This window comes from Giraffa tippelskirchi, chromosome X (genome assembly GCF_054371585.1).
Source record: "Giraffa tippelskirchi isolate mGirTip1 chromosome X, T2T-mGirTip1v1.2.pri, whole genome shotgun sequence".
In the NCBI taxonomy this organism is placed as follows: Eukaryota; Metazoa; Chordata; class Mammalia; order Artiodactyla; family Giraffidae; genus Giraffa; species Giraffa tippelskirchi.
This window is the reverse complement of record NC_137289.1, coordinates 144,431,300-144,450,495: the sequence shown is the minus strand read 5'-3', so window position 1 is coordinate 144,450,495 and position 19,196 is coordinate 144,431,300. Positions and strand designations below refer to the sequence as shown.

Sequence of the window (19,196 nt, the reverse complement as noted above, 5' to 3'; positions counted from 1 at the left end):
TGCTTCGTTTACTTAGTATATCAAGCCATTTCCTGTGTCATCAAGATTTCTATATAAGCATTATATATAGTCTGTAAAACACTACATTGAACCAAGATTTCCTTAACCAGCATCCATCATTAAGCCCACTGTCTCTCATATGTTTCTATTATAAATAAATCTGCAAAGAACATCTTTGTGTGTAAATCTTTATCTGTACTTAGTAGCATTTCCTCAGGATCGAATTTTAGAAGAGGAATATTTGGGTTACTTGTGGATTTTATTTGTTTTCTTCTGACATACCATCTTATTCCCTTATACTGTTACCATTTTTAATTCCAGATCTTTCTTGGCCAGCTGCTCCCTTCTTTCCTTTCCATAGTTCCCAAGTCTAGAACTTTCAGAGTGTCCCAATCCAATATTACCTGAAACAGCGAGTATGTAAACAGTCTCTATAATCTCCCCTCACATAACCCCAGATCAGTTGGATTTGGGCTAAGTTATTCTCATTTCTGGCATCCCTGTGCTATCATGTTTCACCTTCCCTCTAGGCCAAAGAGCTGAGAGATCTACTGGTCTGCCTCTCATTTCCTGTCTACCTTCCACTGTGTTCCACGTGCCTGAGCGAGGCTACGCACCTCCTCATGGAAGCTCCTCTGTAGTAGATGCTATCAGGAGCCAGAACATATCCCCTTGGCATGTGAGCATGCTGGCCCAATTTCCAACTGAAAGCACCAGTGATTCTTTGCCTTTGGGCTCTTTCACCACAGGGCCATGCTCCTGGAGCAGGCCAGAAGTGCTCTATAAGCACGCCACTAGGGATTCTCACTCCCAGAAGAGCAGCCACCTCTCATCACTGATAGACAGGATCTGGTGGATAAATGCCCTGGTTCCCTCTCTCTTCAGTCAACTTTGAGGCATGTAGCCTGCCTTGTTTCTCAGACATTCCCAGCATGGTGCAACTCCAGTTGCTGACAGCGGTGTCTGACTAAACAATCAATGCTTTGGTGGCTTCCTCACCCTCACTGTCCCCCTTCCCCTGCTCACCTGCCCATGCTTCCTAGGAGCATCTCCCAAATCAGCTATCTTCTTATAAATTCTGGTCTTAAGGTCTGCTTGGGAGAACTCCAAACTAAGTCACCCAGTGATAACTGTAGGCTAGTTAATCCTCACTATACAAGTAGTACTTTAGAGCTACAGGAATGCAAGTTCAAGACCTTACACTTCAGCTTCAGAAAATTCATCTTATGTAATTTTGTTTCGAACTAAGTCCTAGTGACTTAGAACATCTAAGAACATCGGAAGAATGTCAGCCATCTATCATGGCCATCTTTGCAACAGGAAATTTGAAAAGAGGTGCAGGGGTTGATTAGAGGCCTTTTAATTGTAAAATTAATTAACAGCAGGAAAATCTGATTATTCTAAATAGTAATTATTTGTCATTTCCACCACAGGATATGAAGTGCTTGTGATCAGCACCTCCTGGTCAGCATGTTGCCAGGAATTAATTCATCAGGTTTTTGGGTAATGCACATTGTATATTTTTTAGCCACAGAGTGACACCTCAGTCAAAACTGCAGTGATGACTAGTTTACATACCTCATGTACCAGAAGTAACTCTAGTGAGTGGAAGAAATCATTACTTTATTGATTCAAATTCAATAACCTTCATACTTGAAGAGCTTATGTTTTTATTATCAAAAGTAATTTTTAGAATGTGTATCTATTATATGAAACAGTCACAAATCCAGAACAACAACAAAAAATGCAACTTGTGTAGATTCTTGGATTTTTATTCCAAGTCTATTGACTTCAAAATACGTATAATGTAACATTTACCTTGGCTATCTAGTTTCTTTTCTGGTTTTCCTAAATTTCCAGGATTGTCATGAGGGCATGGGAAACTTTGGGTTGGCCAAAAAGTTCGTTCAGCGTTTTCATAAGCTGTTACAGAAAACCCAATCAAACTTTTTGGCCAACCCAATGAATTCAGGAATGGATCTCCAAGAGGTAGGCATGCATTAGCTATGGACAGAAGAAACAACCCTCCCCATCTTGACCAATTCTGCTCTATGGGGCCACTTTTAAGGGCAATAACCTTATATACTTCCATGGGACCATCACTGCATTCTAAGATTATGCAGCAAATGCTGCTGCTGCTGCTGCTAAGTTGCTTCAGTCGTGTCCGACTCTGTGTGACCCCATAGACGGCAGCCCACCAGGCTGCCCCATCCCTGGGATTCTCCAGGCAAGAACACTGGAGTGGGTTGCCATTTCCTTCTCCAATGCAGGAAAGTGAAAAGTGAAAGTAAAGTCGCTCGGTCCTGTCTGACTCTTAGCGACCCCATGGACTGTAGCCTACCAGGCTCCTCCGTCCATGAGATTTTCCAGGCAAGAGTACTGGAGTGGGTTGCCATTGCCTTCTCCTGCAGCAAATGAGATGCGTGGAAACTACATTCTGTTAAATATACTTTTTATTGAGGCAAGGAATTATGTAGAACATTTTAGAAAAATGAGGTGAAATATTACATTTAGAAATTCAGATACATAATGGAATAAACCTCAGCATCTGGCACATGGAACACATGTGAAATACATCATTCCCAAACAATGCTGGGAAAGTGGGGTGTTCCCTCATTCAAATATCTCATCTAATTAGCAATGTCTGTTCTGGGTAGCTTTATTACAGCCGCTTCACTCGAGCTAAACACATTGTGCCAGTGTAAATATCCCCTGCTTAAAATCATTACCGGAAAATAATGTTTTCCCTTTAGCTAAAAAATGGTATATCAAAAGCAAATGAACTCACTACTGTATGATTTGTTCGTTCATTATGACTAAGCTTGGCCTGTAATTATGGTACCGAAGAGAACACCTCTGTACCACGACTTCAGCTTTGCAGTAGGACTTAAGTCACATTGAGCATGCTCAAAGCTATTCTTTTTAGTCATTCAGAGATTCTTTTGCAGGGCGCCAGGAGTGTTTCACTTCGTTTTGTTTTTAAAGGGCAGCCATTCCCTTTAACATCTTACATAAATGGAGAAATTGAAATTCTGGAGGCCAAACCATCCATCCATACCACCCTTAAGACACAGGGGAACTTTTGAAATAATAGAATTTTCTCAGCATTAAGGCAGACTCCACCCAGGAATACACATACACGTTTTATAATGTTTTTCCAACAATGATTTTGTTTTATTATCACAAAAAAACCCCACACAACATAAATCTTCCATTTTTGAGTGTACAATTCTGTGGCATCGAGTACGTTCACAATCTTGCACACCCATTGACATTCTGGAATTCCAGGGCATTTTCATCACCCCAAAAGGAAACCCCATAGCCATTAAATAGTCACTCCTCATTCTCCCCACCCTCTCAGCCTCTGGCAACCACTAATCTGCTTTCTGTCTCTATGGATTTTCCTATTCTGGACATTTCATGTAAGTGGAATCAAATCATAAAATATGTGGCATTTTGTGTCTGGTTTCTTTCACTTACCATGATGTTTTCAAGGTTCATCCATGTTGTAGCATGTATCAGAATTTCATTCTTTTTGTAGCTGAATAGTATTCCATTGTATGGATGTTGTTGTTTCATTGCTAAGTTGTGTCCAACTCTTTGCAACCCCATGGACTGTCACCTGCCAGGTTCCTCTGTCCATGGGATTTCCCAGGCAAGATTACTCAAAGGATTGCCATTTCCTCCTTCAGGAGATCTTCCCAACCCACAAATTGTCTGCTGCATTGGTAGTTGGGTTCTTTACCACTTAGCCCCAGGGAAGCCCATTGTATGGATAGACCACACCTAACTTATCCATTCCAATATATTGTTTTTAAATTGATCTCAAGTATACTTGTATTTGAAAATGATGGAAATCTTTTTTTTTTTTCATTTTACTTGAAATTCAAAATATGGGGTACCCCAACTGGCTTTTGTGCTTTGAGATGATTGCAGTACACAGGAGGTTGAGCCTCCATTGATTCAAGAGTTAATTACTAGAACTCTTTACACAACATCCTCAGTCTCTTAGAACTGTATAGTATGAAGAACATTAGATTGAACCACGTGGTATATCCAGTATTTGCAATTGTATGATTTTAAAATTGCAATTGTATGATTCAGGCTAACTATTTACCTCTATATTAGGTTCAATAGAGAATGCAAAATAAACAGGTGGTGCCTGCAACATGCTAGACACCTACCATATGAATTTCCTTCCCCTTTGGCTTCATGAAAACTGTGCAAAGAGACTACTTTTCCAATGAAGTCCATTTCCCAAGATCACATCCTCTGAGCAGGTTTTCTCATGGTCCTTTGCATTTCTGAGGGAGAACAACTGAATCTCTCAGCCCCTCTTTCCAATGAAAGACAAAGGGCCTATAAGGTGAGGCAGAACATGAAGTTGGCTTTCTATTTTTTTATATTATTTCTTATTTATTTATTTTATTGAAATATAATTGACTTACAATATTGTGTTAATAATTACTGCTTTAAAGCAAAGTGATTTAGTTGACTTTCAATCCTAAATGAAGGCCTCTTCGCTACCTTGCCAAGTAAGATTATAGGATCACAGGTTACCAACGAGAGGCTGAAGCTCAAGTTTTGGGCTCATAAAGCGTGGCATCTTTCGTATGTGTGTGTGTGTGTATACCCTTTCCTGTTCATGTTCCCATATGCCCTTAAAATGAATAACAATGAGATTATCAGTTATTTTAGAACTGTCAGTGGCTCTTCTCCACCGTGTTAAAATAGATTATTAATGATCAGCTTGTTATAAACTGAACATGAGATTTGGCCACCCCCTCACCTTCTACTGATACATTGCACTCAAAGCTCTGTATTGAAGGCAGGATTTACGTATTTCCACGACTGTCATTTTAAAAGATCCTTGGAAATGTGCTCTGGAAGAACATGGAACATGCTGTTTATAGTTCTGGTCTGGTGGCTAAATCAAACTTATTACTTGATGAGCATGACAGGGTTTTGATTGCATCCATCATTCGTATTTAGTTCCTTGAATTGGGCATGTACCAAACCCTTTTGAGCAAAAGTGTTAAATATCTAGGAAGATAAAGATAGAAAACAACTCTTACCATGTTGGCCTCATGTTACCAATAATCAGATCAAATATTTTCTTTCTTTTTTCTAGTCTCCCAAATCAGCATTTATTAGCGCTGCAAAAAAGGCAAGATTAAAGTCCAATCCAGTCAAAGTTCGGTTCTCCGAGGAGGTCATCATCAACGGCCAAGTGTCGGTGAGTTGACAGTTACCTACTTGTGACTCACAGAGAGCCAGTTGCCCCACCGGAATGATCAGTTGATAATCGGTTGTTGGCTTTCACAGGGTACCGAGTCGCAAGATTGTAAAGGGCTTGAGAGATCACCAGGTTGCGCCTGGTGTGTTCCTCCTCCTTCTTCATTTTTTTAAAAAGATCTATTTATTTTATTTTATTATTTATTTTGTGTTTTGGCTGTGCTGGGTCTTCGTTGCAGCACATGGGCTTTCTCTAGTTGAGGTATGAGGGCTTCTCATTGTGGTGGCTTCTTTAGTTGGGGAGCATGAGCTGTAGGCCAGAGGGCTTCAGTAGTCGCAGACCGTGGACTCAGTAGTTTTGCCCCCGGGCTTAATTGCTCCTTGGCCTGCAGCGTCTACCTGAACCAAGGATCGAACCGGTGTCCCCTGTGTTGCAAGGTGGATTCCTTTTTTTTTTTTTTTAATTGTGTAAGGTGGATTCTTAACCATTGGACCACCAAGGAAGCCCCTGCTGTGTTCCCTCTTGCAAACCCAGAATACATAGTAGTCCATTATTTCCTTGAATGTTTCTAGGGTTAGGGACCTCACTACTTTGCAAAGGAATTGATTTGATTTGAGATCGCTGACCTTGCCTCCTGTTGTGTAGACTATGCCCCTTTGAAACTTTCACGTACTTCTCCCCATTCTGCCAACTAAGCATTCTTCCATGTGACAGCCCTTTGTATATTCTGAGAAGGGTTTCCTCCAAGTTTTTCTTATCCAAAATAAAATGTCTCTATTCTTTCAAATAATCAAAAAGGAAAGAAGTTAAAATGATGGAAAAGTCTCCTGTATTCAACCAGGACTGAGGAAATACTGCTCAGACCTCCATCAATAAGTCTTGATAGGAATCATGACTACTCAGGCACATAATTGATCTTCAAAATGAATAATGCAACTATCAATAGGATGCTTATTTTCAGCTTTTTCCCCAAAAATATAGCCTAGTGTTTTTAGTTTTTAGAAAGCTACCCTTCAGGGCACTCATATTTTTTGGACCTTTGAAGTGCCAGCTTTTGGTGTTGAGGTTTTGTTGTTTAAGGAAACTCACAGGGATAAAATGGCATCCATGATATACTTGCTATGGGCCACAGCCTCTTCCTGAGGGTGGTCCTGGATGTGAATTTGAAGATACAAGCCTTTATATCCTTGGCAAGGCACATATGGTGCAGCTGTCTTCTTGCCAAAACTTGCTGCCCTGCGTCTGTTCCTCTTGGACGTAGGATATAGGACAGCTCTAGGGGTCAATCATCTCCTTCATCCACCATGGACTAACCGCAGGCTTGAACATGGCAGGGACATTCAGTCTCTTGTCTGCTGCTCAGCCTTTGTGACTGGCTTCCTTTCCAGTCTCCTCTTGCTCTTCGGAGTCATTGTGTGGCCTTCCTTTTAGACATGGAGCCTCACTCACTCAGTGAATAAGGCAGCAGGAAAGTCATGTGTGAAACCCACAGGAGTAGAGAGAAGGAGAGGTGAGTCAGAGAAAGAAACAGGAAGTCAAAGGCCAAAGCCTGTTTCAGACATACCTGGAAACTGAATTCTCATGGACCAACTGATGGACGTTAGCAAATCTGTGGCCATCCGGTCTCCATTTCCTCACCTGTAACGCAAGGGACTTACACTTTCATGATTGCTGGCTTTCCCTCCACTCCTAAGACTTCTTGACCAATTACGTGTTTGTGGGACTCACCCACCTTGGCTTCTTATTCCCCATTTCATCCCTCCCTACTTCCAGTTAAAGAGAATTCAAAGAAATACACTTCTTTTGTTTACTTTTGGTTGTGTTACAAGTATCTCTTTTGACTTATTTTTAAGTTATCTGTTTGTTACAGTGTTTTATTCTTTTAACACACTAACCTGTTCCTCATATATCCCTTGGAGTTTAAGGAACACGTCACTCATTCATGTCTGACTTTTTGTGACCCCATGGACTATACAGTCCATGGTGTTCTCCAGGCCAGAATACTAGAGTGGGTAGCCTTTCCCATCTCCAGGGGATCTTCCCTGCCCAGGGATCAAACCCAGGTATCCAGCATTGCAGGCAGATTCTTTACCAGCTGACCCACCAGGGAACCCCAAGGAACATGTCTAAGTGGGTTAAATATCATTTCACGAAATTACATTAAACTCGAAGCTTATTAATGTTTATGATTTACCATCATGACTCCTGCCAACAGGCATCACGTGAAACATCATCATCTCTGGTCCTGATTCTGCTCAAGACATGTTGCTCTGCTAAAATCTGGCCTTGCAGTCCCAAACATTGTGCTTTAATTACAAAGGAATTATTTCTGTTATTGTACTTTCCAGTGGGAGGCCTTGATTTAAATTAATTTAAAATAAAGCCTCATCTGATTGATCTTCTGATGGGAAAAGGTCTTTCAGTTGAATCAACTGCGTTATCTGTAGCTAGAGGAGAAGAATTTTACTGTGAACAACTGAACTCAGATATCACCAGAGGGATAGTTTGGTTGGCCTTAGAAAGTTTGATATTTTTTTTTTATGTTGTGATTACAATAAATTGCTGCTTCTACAGGGGCAGAATCCTGATTCGACTGACATGTGACTGTTTTTTTGTTTGTTTGTTAAATAGGAAACTGTTAAGGATAATTCACTTCTTTTTATGCCAAATGTCCTGAAAGTCTATCTGGAAAATGGGCAAACCAAATCATTTCGCTTTGACTCTAGCACCTCCATAAAGGTAAGAGGACCCGCTGAACTCTGTACCTGGAGACTGCCAGGTATCACATGAAAGTCCCACTGTGAGTTTTGTGTGGGTATAGCTTCATTTAGAATTATCTGTTTATATCTGAGATTGTTTTGGTTGTTTCCAAATACGGTGGTGTGTGCATACTTAAATACAGACCCAAACAAAAAATTTAAAGGAAGAAGGTTCTGCTCTGTGTTGCAAACCAATATAATACGCTATCAGTCATGAAATACTAGGACTAGTCATTTTAATGTAACGGAAAATTAATTAAAATAGTGTGACTGTCACCAAGAAGCCTTGGCACCCTGCCCAAAGCCAGCGTGATTTCTCAGCCATGTCAGCCACAGAGAAGATTAAGATGTTAGCTGTTAATTAAATGCCTGCTACTTTAGTGTCCAGCAAAAATAAGGGATAGAATAATGTAAAGATAACATTTACTTTGAATTGCTATAACCAATTTCATGGAAACGATACATAAAAAGGCAGAAGTGAGTCTGCTTTTAGGGCAGGGGTGAAACGGAGGAGTCACAGAGTCTTATTTCAGAACCACAGGTGAGTTCTCCCTAATGAGGATTATTACAAAGCATATGGATTCTTTTCCCCCATGCTTCCTTCCTGGGGGAAAAAAGTGCATATTCACTATTTTATTGGGCAAAAGTATGTTCAGAAATTGATTCCTCCCTAATGTTCCATCAGCCTAAATTAGACTTTCTTCAAATGACACAATAAAAAAGATTTTATTGAGGTAAAAATAAAAGGTACCTAGTGACGAGCTGTATAATAATGTATCAAGAGAATATAGACTTTGTATTAAAAATGTCTATCAATAGTCAGCCTCTAATTCTCATTATTTTTTTTTAATTAATCAGCATAGACCTTATGAGTGGAATCATTTCTGCCAAGGCCAACTTGCCCTGCATTCTTATTGCTTTGCTGCCACAAGCAGCTTGTTCTGAATTGCTTTAAATAAGTAGTGATTTAGCAGGTAATAGAGCAAACAATATTAGATTGATGATGGAGCATTTAAATCACCCTTAAATCATTGCAGATGAAATATTAACTTCCTTTGTATAAGACTGCTAATTTTAAGTGGTGATGACTGAAAAAGTCCTTTTCCTTTTTTTCCTACTCAAAATCAATTTATGGGGAGATGTGACTCCAATTATTGATCAAGTAGCTTAGAGGTCAGCAAGCTTTTCCTGGAAAGGACTGCAGAGTGAATATTTTAAGCTTTGTGGGCCAACTACTCTCTGCTGCAACTACTTGACTCAGTTGTTGTACCATGAAAACAGCCAGAGACAGGTAGGCTCAGAAGGTCACTGAAAGGACTTACAGAACGCAGCCAGCTGGTGTACTCACAGTTACAGTTTATTAGAGCGGAAGCCTACACGTAAGAATCAACAAGGGGAGAAGGTGCCCAGGGCAGCAGAGAGCAGGCAGAGAGCTCACAGCCATCCTCCCCCAATGAAGTTGTGCCAGCAATGTTTATTTCTCCCGGCACTGACCTATGACAACACGTGCAGAATTCTGCCAACCAGGGAAGCTCACCCAAGCCTTGATGGTCAGAATTTTTATTGGGGATTGGCCACTTAAACACAGCTGCCCACCTGTGTGGCTGACCTTAGTACCCTGCCCCTCCAGAGATAAGCTGATAGCACATGACTCAAGGCCCCCACCATAAATCCCATCGCTAGCATAGACTGTCCGTTATAGCCCAAGACACCCCAGTGAACAAAAACACCCCTATCAAGCAGGACCTGCCAAGAGCTGAAAGGTTACCTCCCAAGAGCCAGGGGCAAAGAAGCAAACCTTTCTTTAGGCAAGACTAATCCTTTACTACACAGATAATAATATGTAAATAAATGGCCATGGCCAGATTTGAAAAGAAAGGGCCAGGCTCTAGTTTGAAGACCCCTGACCTAACTCCAAAGAGGTACTCCCTCTGCTATTGTGTCTTGTTCTATGATACCAACTGGTCAGAAAAGCTTCTTGCCATTGGACCCTTTACCCATCTGAAGATATGGGTGAAGACTTGAATGCATTTCTTAACTGAAATAAATCTAAATTTAAAAGATAGCCCTAAAAACAGAGAGAGAGAGCCCTGTTGTTAATTCCTTCTGGCCTCTTTATTATAGGAACCCATCCCAGACGAAGTTTGATTTCCCTGAGAATGGCAGATGACAGTGAGAAGATGGGGAGCAATGCGAAGAATTCACATCAAATTAAAGTTATCTTAGCTTGTGCCTAATAGCCTTATTATCACAATAGATGCAGACTGGTAGGCATAAAATGGAAATAGTATAGGTATGAAAGGGATATGACACAGTTTAAGAAAAATTGCCAAAATTTTTGCTTACAGATTCACAATAGGGTAATGTTATTGCCATCACATGTCCTTCCTGGTGATTCAGGAAAATGTTTTATAAAGGATGTGTTGCCACACAGAGGCTGGTTTTGTTTTTTTCTGAGACTTGAGCAAAAATTCTGAAAGAGAATCTCTTTATGTAATTCAGTATAGTCATGGAATTTCTGTTGAATGATTTTTTTTTCCTGGTAAGTAGTTATGCGGATCTTTGTTTTAAAGGGGCCTGAAGAAATTTAAAAAGATCCACCGAGAAAAATCAAAACCTCAAGAAAGATCAATTAAATTTTTTTTTTTCACTATGGCAGGGTTTCTCTCTCTTGACATTGGTGATACTTTGGACCAGATAATTCCTTTCATGCTAATAGCATCCCCAACCCCAGTGTGACAACCAAAAGTATCTCCAGAAATTGCCTAATGTTGCTATGGGGCAAAATTTCTCTGGGTGGAAAACCACTGCTCTATGGGATTTTCAGCATCTGAGTATTAATTATTTTTGAAGAGAGATCATTTACTAGTTTTCAAGTACATGAAAAAGTAATGATTGATGACATTTGTTTGCATTGCAGTACACTTGTGCTTGTGTATAGAACACCTTTCTGATCATAAGTATTTAATCCTATAAAGGATTACTGACACAGCTTGTTCATTCTACCCTCCTCAGAGATTTAAAATAGAAGCTGATATATGTATATTGTTTCTGTCGATGAAAATAATCAATAAACAATCAATAATCGGAATAGAAAACAGTTTTATTTGAGCCAAACTGAGGACTATAGACCTGAAGCCAGCTTCCCAGAATACTTTAGGGAAAGCATGGTTTTCGGCACAGTTTTATATCTTGTCAGAAAAAACAAAAAACATTAAACAAGTCAGCAATATATTGCTTCAGGATTTCAAAACAAACCCAGACCAGCATGTACACAATAAGTCAATCTGGCTTTGGCACCCAGGTAGGGAGTCTTATCATCAAAGAAAGACCAGCATTGGCATCCCAGGGAAGGATACATTTCATCTTTATTTTTAACATGAGCATTCATGACTTCTGGCCAATGGGCCCTTTTCTTTAATAATTAAAGCAGCTGCACAATGTTTGATAGGCCACGGACAGACTGTTCGAGTTAGCAAAATTCAGGTTAACTCATGCATAAGCTGGAATGACTTCCCAAGACCTCATTATATGAAAATTTCTTTTATCAACATGGTACCCTAACTGTGTGCCAAGCAGTGCTGTAATCAGTGCTGTCTATGTATGAACTCGTGTAGTTCTTGTATCTGTTCTGAGGCAGGTATCTTTATGATTCCTGGTTGACAGACAGGGACACTAAGGTACCTCATAGTGAAGTAACCTGCCCTAAGCTGCCAGCTGATACAGAAGAGAGCCAGGGTAGAAACCCAACTGTTTGCAGAACCTGTGCACTTACAGAGGGGTTGGCAAGCTTTTTCTTCTTTCTGTAAAGAGCCAGATAGGTAGCAGATATTTTGGGCTTCCCAGGCCACACAGTCTCCATTACCACCAGTTTCAGGTCTGCCCAGGCAGACCATGAAAGCAGCCCATACATACAGAGATGAGTGAGACTGGGTTCCAGTAAAACTTACTTTATAAAAGCAGGTGGTGGGCTGGATTTGGCCTGCATGCCAAGCCCTGGGGTAGACCGCTTTCAGGGGTGGTTCAGTTGCCTCCCCATTTAGAATGAGGGTGTCTGAGCCAACTTCACTGCACGATCTGTGGCCAGGCTCTCTAAGACCTTAGGTGATAGGTAAGATACTCTTCCAGCAGTTCACCTGGCTACCTCTCCGTGTCTGAAGTCCATAAAGAATTGGGGTGGTGGGGGAGACCAGGAAAAGGGCAAAAAGAGAAAGAAGGCCTCATATCTGTATCTTTCGGGGGGGTTTTGGAGCATCAAGCTTAAGAATCAATCAAAGGTACAAAACAGAAAAATCAGCCTATTTGTACAACACTTTTCAGTCATGGTAAACTCCTTGACTATCTTGACTACTAACTCCAAAGGGTACCTGGATTGTTTTTCAATTGAAGTAGAATTGATGTACAATCTTGTGCTAGTTTCAGGAGTACAGTACTGTGATTCACTTATATAGAGAGATATAGATATGTATATATCTATGTATATTGTTTTTCAGATTCTTTTCACTTATAGATAAGTACAAAATATTGAACAGAATTCCCTGTGCTACACACTAGGTCCTTGTTGGTTATATATTTTATATATAGTAGGGTGCATATGTTAATTGAAATCTCTTAATTTATCCCTCCCCCCTCTCCCCTTTGATCACCACAAGTTTGTTTTCTATGTCTGTGGGTCTGCCTCTGTTTTGCATATGAGGTCATTTATATGTGGAATCTAAAAAGGCTACCTTGATTTTGGTCACGTATCTTCAATGTTTCCTCTGTAAGGATGTCATCTTAACCCTTCAAGAGAAGCTCTCCATCAAAGGCATCGAACATTTCTCCCTCATGCTGGAGCAGAGGACGGAAGGGGCCGGAACGAAGCTGCTTTTGCTTCATGAACAGGAGACCCTAACTCAGGTACGTGAATGCTGCCCGTAGTCCATGCTGCCCGGCCGAGCAGAGGCCACCCAGCCCCGAGCTCCCTTGTCCTTGAATCTTTTCAGCGCCTTCCCCACAGCCCTGAGCAGCCCCACTAAAGGAAGCGCTGGCATTCATAATGGATTTTACACCTCAAGGTGATGTTTCCCTTTTCGTCAATTTTTCATAGACTGTCAGTTGATCTCACAAGCAGAATTGTCAAAAGCTCAGCAGTGACTCACTGGGGGCGGTGGCTCTGCAGAATTATATGTTATGTGATGGTAATGACTTATTCACCTGTTCCAATAATTGATCTCTAGAAACTATTAAAAAGAAATGCTTTCTGAGATTATTTAAATGAAGCCCAAATCGTATTTTGTTCTTTTAAGTTCCAAGTGCCTACCTCAGAGTTTTTTTGGAAGCCTGAAATCCCTGACCCAGTCCTGCCCAATATAAATATGTGACCCACCAATGTGTCCCTGGTGGCTCAGGGGGCTTCCCTGGTGGCTCAGATGGTAAAGCATCTGCCTGCAATGCAGGAGACCCGAGTTCGATTCCTGGATCGGGAAGATCCCCTGGAGAAGGAAATGGCAACCCACTCTAGTACTCTTGCCTGGAAAATTCCATGGACGGAGGAGCCTGGTGGGCTACAGTCCACGGGGTCACAAAGAGTTGGACACGACTGAGCGACTTCACTTTTCAATGTGTCCCAGCTCCTGGTCACCAAGGTGCCACCCCCATCTGTTAGCTGGGGAGCCAGGCAGGCTGCTTGGCAGCTGAATTCAGCACAGCACTGTGACTTTCCCTGTGATTCCACACAGGCGTGGTCTTTGTTGGATGTACAAGGGATTTCACCAAACTTCTCTTATGCAGGAGAATTCAATGAAGAGGGGACTTTTTGGACAGGGGTGTGGGCAGACACCCGGAGAGGCAGGCAGTCAAGTCACCCCCACATGGATAGAGTAGCAAAAAGTGTCATCACGCTTAGTTGCTTTTTGGTTGTCACACAATTAAAAGCCACACATCAGGACCTGGAGTTATCCTCAACTTGCTCGATTTAGTAAAAGTTAATGTGATGACTTTCTTAGAAAGTCAGTATTTGTGTTCATTTATATTCCTCTCCCTAAACTTGACCTTCTATTTTTGTCTACCTGTTGATATTTTAAATCTCATCTAATTGTTTATTATTGTTTGTTATTACACCAAAACACGCTTGGAACCAGATGACTTCTTGATTCATTATAGGGGAATGACATCTGTCGTTATATTTGTCATTGATATATTGATATCAATTGATATATTTGTCATTATAGGGGAATGATCCCTGATATATTCATCGTTACTGGGGAATGACCCTTGATATATTCGCCATATAGGGGAACGACCCCTGTTATACAGAATCCCACATGTGAGAGGCCAGTGTTTGGCTGAGTTCTCCCATAAGCCAACCTTTAGACAAGGATTTAGACTCCAGTGGTTTATTTGGGAGGCAACACTGGGAATACTGGAAGAGGAATAGGACGAGAAATGGGATAAGGGGCAGCCACTAAAGAGTGTTTTCAAGCCAGTTTCCACTGTGGACAGCTGGCGCTCAGTCCCACTGGGGACACTGGGAACCAGTAGAGAGCACACCTCGAGGTATCCCACTCAAGGGGAAAGGGGACTGGGGTTTTGTCTGCTAACATCCTGTCCATAATTGGGGGTGGGCTTCTCCCAAGGACAGCTACTCCCTGGCTGTGCTGGTTTGCCCTGGACTGGCAGATGGTCACAGGTGTTTGCAGTACCAGCCTTCACCTTGGAGTGGTAAATGCCAAGGGGATGTGGGCGGACAGCCAGATACTATGAGTCTAATGGAAACCTCCCACAACTTTTTGATATTTCTATTTCTGCCTTCCCCCAGAACTTCCATCTACCACCTAGAGATTCTTTCAAAACTCTCTTCTGATGCTAGATAATCATAACTTCTCATTCCAGGTTGATTTCCAATTTTTAAATTCCTCTTAAAACATAAGAAGGAAACAAAAACTCTCTAACAATGATTCTTCCCTTATCTTTCTAAAAGAGGCTTTGTTTTGTCTTTCATCAGAACTAATAACAAAGTGCTAAAACTTGAATATTCTCTCTAGACAGAAAATTGATAGTGTAAATATCCTGAAACAAATTGGCTATATGCCTCTGAATTCAATACATATGAAGACTTGACCCACAAAATATTTATAGGCATGATAGAAAGGGGGAGTAAGTATAAGAAATGTGTCCAATAACAAAAATTGTTTTAAAACATTTACCTGTGATGAAAACCCCCAAGGAACTGCTAAGCAACTCTACCTGGATTTTTAGCAGTTTGACACTAATCTTCTATCTAGAAAATAATATTGTTATTTACATACTACCTAAAATTTCCAAGAATTTGGGTTTTTTGCTTGTTTTAGAGACTGTAACTCTTATGGACTGCCATTTTTAATGAGTCTAAAGCATGCTTTTGCATTCCATTCATTTATTTCCCAAAACTAGTGTAACCTACTACTGGTAAAAATAGACACACATGACATCCCTCATTTCAGGGACTGCTTTGGGAGAACGTGACCTAAGTCATAGGTATGTGCAGTTTTCAGGGAATGAGTATGGATGATAGATACTAAAATAACCTCAACCACTTCCTTCTTCAGTGTCCAGAGAAAGCTACCTTTGCTTCTGGCCCACAGACCTTTCTGCCAGCACTGAAGGGTTCTTGTCATTGGTCTGTTCTAGGTGACCCAGAGGCCCAGCTCCCATAAGATGAGATGTCTTTTCCGAATCAGCTTTGTCCCAAAGGATCCAATTGACCTTTTAAGGCGAGATCCAGTTGCTTTTGAGTATCTGTACGTTCAGGTACGTGATAACTGGGGCACATTTCATACTAACATTGTGGGATGAAAAAACTGTGGGGTTTTCCTCCCTGAATTCTTTCATTTGGGATCTTCTTTCTCTTCATCCCTCACTCCCCCAAGCTTAATGTATTATAAAAGGATTCCATGGTGCTTTTATTTTAAATTGAAATATAGTTGATTTACAATATCATGTTTCAGGTGTATAGCACAGCAGTTCAGTTATATATATATAGTCTATATATATACTTTTTCAGATTCTCTTGCCTTATAGGTTATTATAAAATATTGAGTAAAGTTCCATGGTGCTTTTTAAATTTTCACTTGATTTTGATTTCGTCCTTGTGAAAAAGTGGCAGCGTAGTAGATGAACTCTTTCATATCCGTCACCTAGATTCACCAGTTATTCCCATTATACCACACTTACTCTATCTTCAGTGTGTGCACACATTCTCCTCGCCCTCCACCACACACAATATTTTTTCTAAACCATATAAATGTCAGTTACTAAAACCATACTCATTTACCCCAAAATATGTCAGTATATTTTGTAGTAACAAGGACATTTTCCAATATGATCATTACACAATTAACCAAATAAGCAAACGCAACACTGATACATTTCCATTATGTGATCTACAGTTTATATCCAAAGTTTGCCCATTGTCCTAAAACTGTCCTCTATATCAATTTTTGTCTAGAATAGGATCTACTCCAGGATCTCATTTTGTATTTAGTTGGCATGTCACTTTAGTCTCCTTCAATCTGGAGCATGCCTCACCTCAGCCTTTCTTTAATTTTCACAACCTTGACAGTTTTGCAGAGTGCTGATCAGTTATTTTGTAGAAATCCCTCAATTTTGGTTTCTCTGATGTTTTCTCGTGATTAGATGGGGCTCTGCACCGGGGGCAGAAAAGCAACACAAGTGACTCCATGCCCTCTGTAGTACATTGTACCAGGAAGCACATGCTATTCTGTCCCCTTTGTGGTAAGGTTCACACTAACCCTTTTTGTTCCTAGGAAGTTTTACCCATTGACTCTTGTCAGCATAAACATTAAGTGATGTTTTCCAGAAATTACTACTTTCCATTTTCTAGTTAATAAGTAATTTGCAGAAAGTCACTTTGCAACTCCCTTTTTATCGTTTCACCTGTTCATTTTAGTATTCATTGATGATGCTTGCCCAAATAATAATATTATTATTGTTGTAATGGTTGAAAATGGTTTGCCTAATTCCATTATTTCTTCTTCAGTTATTAATTGGCGTTCTCCTGAAAGAATTCCCTTCTCCTTTATTTACGTTCATTCATTTATTTGGTGCTTAGATTGTTCTGAAACATCATGATATTCATTGTAGTAGAATTACTAATTTCAAGGCAGTAAAACTTTAAGAAGAAGATAGTATGTTTTGCAGTCTCTGTCTGATTCTGGGATATAATTTTTAAAAAATAAGGCTTCCAGAAATGAGAATCTTTGCTAGTTTGTCCCAAAGGGAATTAATCCACTTGATATTTAGGCACTATTCCTATATTTCTCTATAACCGCTTCCCATTACTCTTAAATTCCCAATATAATCACATTAAACAGTAAGAACCCACTTACCTAATACTTAAGCATCTACATTAGAATTACTCAAAGAGGTTGTAAACCTTAATGTAACCTTCCCCCACAGAAAAAGAAGGCAAAAAAATGCTGCTCTCTTTGGCAGATATCTCTAGGGGATATCTGTTAAGTCAAAGGTTGTTGGTGCCCTAAGTAAGAAATAAAGAGCAAAGAATGTTGGAAAAAGAAAAGAAATATTCCTTTACTCTGGGTTGTTGATAAACTGGTATTTGTTTTACTATTCTTAGTATTTTCTTGTACATTTCAAAGCTTTTGTGATCTTTAAAAAGTTGGGTGTGAAAAGAAAATAGAAGTTGGCAGAGAGATGTAGAAAAGATAAATGTCAGAGGTTAGGAATGGTGACATAAATTAAGTAGCAATAAGCCCTGGAAAGCAGAAATTAAGTGGGAGGAGAAAAGCAGAACATACTGGAACATTTTAACCAACGAGGGCACTCAGGCAAAGGCCTGTTAAATGTTTCCCACCTCTTTGGAGGAGACTGTGATATTTAGAGCTCAGTAAGATGTTTACTGTTCATGCAGATAACCCACAATCATCAGGAAAAGGTAATCCTACTCCAAATAGAGAGATGTGCGGTGCACTTCACTCCATTTTCTACCCAGAACAATGAACTGCCATGAGTTCGGCTTCCTTAAATGTTAAACTTTGGTTCCCTGGACCCCTCAACAATATTCCTTCTTCCCCAAAGGCCAGGTAACCCAGACCTAACTGCACGGGACAGCCTGATTCTCAGCTGACCTGTTATTGCATCTTCCCCATATACCTGCTGAGAACTGACCCAGGGCTCTGCCACTGCAACTCACATCGCATATACTATGTTTTAAGCTTGTTAGTTCCAAATACATAGTTACAGGTGCCTATCAGCTCATGGCTGTAGAATGCCATATGCATTCAGTTGTCATTCTCTATAATTATATACTCATCCCATTAACAAGATGATGCTTTAAAGCCATTTACTCGGCTTCTGTTTTAAACATCACAAATTTATTGCATTTCTAAAAGAAGAACACAGTTGTGTTTGTCTTGGGGAGGGGAGACCTTTTAAGTACCCCGGGAGTACTGCTAAGCATGGTTCTATTTAAGTCTGTTTGCTCAAATCGAATGCAGTTCATGGAGATCTTGCTTATTCCAAAGATACATCCTTTATACCTGTGGAACTGTCCTGAGAACAGGAAAACCTGCTGGGACTCTTGCCTTGGGACTAGCTAAAGACTGAAGATATTTCTGAGTGAAGATATTTTGAGTGTTGCTTGGCTGGTGGATTAGCTACTCCTTCAAGGAGTAGCCAGTGATCGGTGGCAGTGGGGGCGGGGACCATGTTATGGTGGGTGATAGAGACCAAAATTAATCTATCATCATCTCATTTATCCTTCACTGAGAATAGGAAATGAAAATTTCTTGGACTCAGACCCCTGTTTCAAAATGCCTTGTATCAGAGAACATGCAGTTTGTCTAAAATTACATGTGTCTAGCATGAGTCCATGGACCTGCAAATGGTTCCATGTCCCAAGTGTTGATTTTAAGGTAGTGAAAAGATGCAATAAAATTAGCCTAGAGAACAAAAGAGGAAACAGAAACAGTGTCTATCACATTACACAGCCAAAAATCAATTCAACTTAGTGAGCTCTTACTGAGGGCAGTGGCCATTGATGAGGTGAGCCATGATAATGACCACAGAGGTTTCAATAGTGATAATATGTAGAAATGTCTTAACCATTAATGGACCATGAAGTATTTTACAGATTTTAGCATATCTAATAACACTAAGCCCTAATAATCCAGACTCTTCTAATTCATAATTATCATAAGCTC

General features: G+C 40.3%; 1 protein-coding gene across 1 annotated transcript in view; it reads left to right on the top strand.

Annotated features, from left to right (window-relative positions):
* FRMPD4 (FERM and PDZ domain containing 4) overlaps positions 1-19,196 on the top strand; it is a 765,281-nt gene that overhangs the window by 723,153 nt on the left and 22,932 nt on the right. The window contains exons 9-12 of the mRNA XM_081566626.1: positions 5,132-5,236; positions 7,868-7,975; positions 12,763-12,894; positions 15,646-15,765. Coding sequence (XP_081422752.1) covers positions 5,132-5,236; positions 7,868-7,975; positions 12,763-12,894; positions 15,646-15,765 — 465 coding nt within the window. The remainder of the gene's footprint in view (positions 1-5,131; positions 5,237-7,867; positions 7,976-12,762; positions 12,895-15,645; positions 15,766-19,196) is intronic.